Raw genomic sequence first — 5,000 nt, 5'->3', positions numbered from 1 at the left:
ATCTATCTATCATCTATCTATCTATCTATCTATATATTTATCTATCTATCATCTATCTATCATCTATCTATCTATCTATCTATCTATCATCTATCTATCTATATATTTATCTATCTATCTATCATCTATCTATCTATCTATCTATCATCTATCTATCTATATATTTATCTATCTATCTATCATCTATCTATCTATATATTTATCTATCTATCTATCTATCATCTATCTATCTATATATTTATCTATCATCTATCTATCTATCATCTATCTATCTCTCTATCTATCATCTATCTCTCTATCTATCCATCTATCTATCTGTCATATATAATCTATCTAATAAAAATAATAATCATATCTATCCATTATCTATCTATCTATCTAGCTATCCATTATCTATCTATCTATGTATCTATCTATCCATTATCTATCTATGTATCTATCTATTCATTATCTATCTATCTATCCATTATCTATCTATCTATCTATCTGTCTATCCATTATCTATCTATCTATCTATCTATTTATCCATGTATAATTAATTAATAATAATGTATCTGTCTATCATATATATATTCTATATAATATATATTCATTATCTACCTATCTATCTATCTATCTATCTATCTATCTACCTATCTATCCATCAATCTATTTATCTATCTATAATATTTAATCTATCAAATAATATTATAATAATAATAATCATAATCATAATATATCTCCATTATCTATCTATCTGTCTATCTACCTACCTACCTATCTATCCATCTATCTATCCATCTATCAATCTATCTATCCATCAGCTATCTATCCATTATCTATCTATCTATCTATCTATCTATCTATCTATCTATCTATCTATTCAACAATATATCCATCTATCTATCCATCCAACTCTATCAGCTATCTGTGTATCTATCTATCTTCTATCAATAATAATAATAATAATAATAATAATATATTCATTATCTATCATATATCGTATATCTATTTAGATAATAATATTATCTATCCATTATCTGTCTTTCTATCTAAGTACCCACCTATCTATATATCTATCTATAAACACAGAATGCATATGATAATATAGTGAGCGTGTATTTCAATTAGTATTAAAATGTAATTTCTTTTATTTCATTTGAAAAAAAAAAAAATCTGTACAATTCCAAAATAACGTAAACAAACCAGAATTGCTTTATAGCTATTGAAACTTAAAATATCAGGCCTTTACAATGTGATTTTTTTCCTCTGTACAATCCTAACAAATCTTTTGCCTGTACATTTAATATGTATAGAACTTTTTTTCTGTAGTATTTAATTTATTGTATTTCATTGTATCATGCAAATTTTAAGAAACAAGTTAAAAATAAGTGTTTACTTTTTTAATAACTTTATGAAAGGTAGAAGTATTAAAAAAACAAAATAAAAAAAACATACAGTCGCATTAAAAATGAATAAAATATATACTGTCATGGAAGAGCCGTGTAGAAATTATCTCTAGAGAAAACGTGGTCGGACAATAGAAAATTAGATATAGCGGTATGAATGTGATAAAGGAAATGAGAAAATAAGATATAGAAAGCAAGCAAGAAAAAAAGCAAATAAGAAAAATCAAATAAAAAAATCGTGCATTCTTTAATTTTAAATTGTTTTACATGCAAGAGAATAATGTCAGATACTAGGGAATAAATTTAAAATATTTCTGTGGTAAAATAGTGATTGTGATTTTTTTTCCCCCCAAAACTAAGTGATGTGTAAATTATATTTGGATTAAAAATCAAAGCTTAAAAAAATATGCATAAATATATATTTTACAGACGCCATACACAATTGCACCATTCCAAAAAAAAATAAAATAATAATAATAATTAGAATAATAATTAACAAAATAAAAAAAATTAAACTACCTGATTGGGCAGCCGTAGTAATTTCAGTCTTTTTTTTTTTTTTTAAATATTACTTATTGCTTTAATTGAAAAAGAAAAATTGTCTTGGGTGTAAATTATAATTTGGAGACTGGACACAAGTGCAGCATAAATACTGTCCATTCTTGTTCTCATTTCAGTTTTTGAGTCTTTTTATATTAATAATGATAAAAAAAAAATAAAAAATAAAATCAGTCATCAACATCTATTTCCACGTCGTCCTCATCTTCTGAGCACTCCTTACTGGTGTGCTGGTCTGTGAGGGGGGATGAAGGGGACATCTGGAGGTGGCTGCCCAAGACGTGATGTGGGGACCTGGTCTCAGACGTGGTCACAGACTCTGTCTCCTCAAGTTCTGAGATTGTGAGCACAGCTTCCACTGTGGAGGGGCTGAGTTTTTTGGCTGACTCCACATCTGCTTTCATCTCCTCCAGATCTCTTTTGAGCTTTGCCCTTCGGTTTTGGAACCAGGTGATGACCTGAGCATTGGTCAGTCCCAATTGCTGTGCGATTTGGTCTCTGTCCGCAGGAGATAAATATTTCTGGTATAAAAATCGCTTTTCAAGCTCGTATATCTGATGGTTTGTAAAAGCTGTTCTGGATTTTCTCCTTTTTTTTGGAGTCTGTCTCTGTCCAAATATTGTCATCCCGTCTCGTCCTGGAAGGAGAACATTACTCATCAGTATTTCACCAACATTTCTATTTTTAAACGACTTTTTGTCATTGCCTTCGCTACAAATTAACCGTTATTCTAAATATTTACAAATAGAACAACCGTTACATTCGAAAATATATTCTGAGATGTTTATTCATTCGGTATAACAATACCATCGGCTATTCAAGGAAGTTATTAAAGCCAGAGCAGAAAACATGCAAACCTTTTTCTCTTTCTTTTTTTTCTTTTTCTTTCTTTCTCTTTCTTTCTTTCTTTCTTTCTTTCTTTCTTTCTTTCTATCCTTCTTTCTTTCTTTCTTTCTTCTATCCAAGTATCTATCATCCATCTATCTATCCATCTATACATTTCTCTATCTATCTATCTATTTAATTTTCTCTATCCATCACCTATCTATCTATCTATCTATCTATCTATCTATCAATCAAATTCTCTCTATCCATCACCTATCTATCTATCTATCTATCTATCCATTATCTATCTATCTATCTATCTATCTATCTATCTATTTATCTATCTATATCCATCCATCTATTTCTATCCATCCTTCTATCTATCCATCCAACTATCTATCTATCTATCAATCAATCTATCTATCATCTATCTATCTATTCATCTATCCATCATCTATCTATCCATCACCTATCTATCTATCCATCACCTATCTATCTATCTATCTATCTGTCTATCCATCCATCTATCATCTATATATCTATTTATCTATCCATCTATCTATCTATCTATCTATCTGTCTATCCATCCATCTATCATCTATATATCTATTTATCCATCCATCATCTATTTATCTATCTATTGATCTATTTTCCTCATCTTATCCATCCATCTATATCTATCTACAGTATTAAACAGTTATTTGCTCCTTACCTTCAGCAGCTTGCAGGACACTGACTTCCAGACCCTTGAAAGTCTTGCTGGCCAGTTCCTCCAGGGCACATAGAGGTGAGGTCTGGGAGAGAAGTGCTCTGCTGGACAGAGGTAACCCTGCAGGAGGGGGCTTCTCAGAAGTGGACAGGAGATGAGCTGTCCCACAGATGGTGTAACTTCTCCTGACTGAGGGTTTATTCAGGATGTCCTCAATACTGAAGGGAGTCAGGGGTTTGTTAGAATTTGCAGGAGGCGGTAAGTGGTCCAAAGCATTTCTCCTTCTCTCTTCCACAGAAGATGATTTGGCTTCTTCCTTAGATGACATTATTTTGGAGAACTTCACCAAGACTACAGCGTCCACAAAAAGTTCTCTCCCCAGTAGTCCAATGTCTTCCTCCTTGCTGTCTTCTTAAAGGCTTTGCAAGGCAAGGTTAAAATGAATTTAAAAAGGAGGGAGGGGGAAGGAGGGAGGTGTGAATGAGCAGATAAGGATTCCACAATCCTTATGATGACTTTTTTTTCCACTATTGTCCAAGAACCTCAGTTGCTTGCTTCTTATAATCGTGCTGCTTCCCTCAGAGTGAATTCAGACTACTTCCAACTAAATTCATCCTTCAACCAGAGAGAGAGGAAAAAACCGAGAGACTGATACATTGACTATGGCTAACAAGTTATTGTTGATTGGGATGTAATCAATTATCTCCAATGGCATGTCTCCGCGCTCTCCGTGCCTCTCCCTACCTAATGCAGGCGTCTTCAGGCTGGGAGCTCCATTAATTACCAGCAAGGCTGGAGGTGGAGCCCAGCTGAATTATAATGCCGAATGCACTTGTCACTTTCTCCCCCCATCTTCACCCCCCACCCCTAGCATTTTGTTTGGCCATATATATTTTTAAATTACATTACACACACTACACCCAGCCTTTATTGAATCAGGATAATACTATCCCAACGAAAAACGAAAAAAAAAAAAAAGACTAAAAACAAATATTTTTTTTTGATCCATTTCTCTTTTCTTTAGTAAAAAGGGGAGATTATGTTACTGCTCAAAAACAACGAAAATGATAACGGATGACAGGTAGGACGAAGGCTTATTCCATCTTTGCTGTGTGTTGTGTATTGTATCTAATGTCTATTATTCCCAGTGTTCTATATGGCATTATTGTCTTTGTAGTCGATCTTGTATTCTAGATTCTGCTTATCAGCTGCTTGGATAACCGAAGCCCTCGATTATGTGTCTGACAGGAGATAAAAACGTAGTAAATGTATTTATTTTAAAAATTGTCCTCTTCATTATATATATATATATATATATATATATATATATATATATACTAAAAAAATAAAGACATATTTCTTCCTTGTGTATGTTGCATTCACAGTTGACAATTATGATACATATGTTTTGATGTTTTGTATTCACTGTATTAACTTTGTATTTTTAGTATTTTTCTTTTCTAAAAAAAAAACCCTGTTTTATTTCTCTATTGATATACACTGAAAATACATGCAATACT

General features: G+C 31.7%; 1 protein-coding gene and 1 long non-coding RNA gene across 6 annotated transcripts in view; one reads left to right on the top strand and one right to left on the bottom strand.

The window, feature by feature from the left end:
* Positions 1-1,161: 1,161 nt before the first annotated feature.
* On the bottom strand, positions 1,162-4,247 carry LBX1 (ladybird homeobox 1). The gene is made up of 2 exons (XM_075352306.1): positions 3,484-4,247; positions 1,162-2,583 (listed from the first exon to the last, which is right to left on the bottom strand). Exons 1-2 carry the CDS (start codon positions 3,806-3,808, stop codon positions 2,117-2,119), a joined length of 792 nt encoding a protein of 263 aa, XP_075208421.1. The 5' UTR covers positions 3,809-4,247; the 3' UTR covers positions 1,162-2,116.
* Positions 3,560-5,000, top strand: part of LOC142313308 (uncharacterized) — a 138,171-nt gene continuing 136,730 nt past the window's right edge. For 3 of the 5 annotated variants that reach the window (XR_012754411.1, XR_012754413.1, XR_012754414.1), the window contains exon 1: positions 4,003-4,561. This is a non-coding gene — a long non-coding RNA (uncharacterized LOC142313308). Of the gene's footprint in view, positions 3,739-4,002; positions 4,562-5,000 lie in introns of those variants that run through there. The other 2 variants (XR_012754415.1, XR_012754412.1) reach the window with 2 other exon arrangements.

Source organism: Anomaloglossus baeobatrachus, chromosome 5, assembly GCF_048569485.1.
Source record: "Anomaloglossus baeobatrachus isolate aAnoBae1 chromosome 5, aAnoBae1.hap1, whole genome shotgun sequence".
Classification (NCBI taxonomy): domain Eukaryota; kingdom Metazoa; phylum Chordata; class Amphibia; order Anura; family Aromobatidae; genus Anomaloglossus; species Anomaloglossus baeobatrachus.
Note: the sequence above shows the minus strand (reverse complement) of the source record. Positions and strands in the feature narration are given on the sequence as shown.

Excerpts from the sequence above, each read along its gene's own strand:
- LBX1 (XM_075352306.1), bottom strand. The coding sequence starts at position 3,808 with ATGTCATCTAAGGAAGAAGCCAAATCATCTTCTGTGGAAGAGAGAAGG. Across the intron at positions 2,584-3,483 it reads TGTCCTGCAAGCTGCTGAAG|GACGAGACGGGATGACAATA; the intron begins GTAAGGAGCAAA and ends TTCTCCTTCCAG.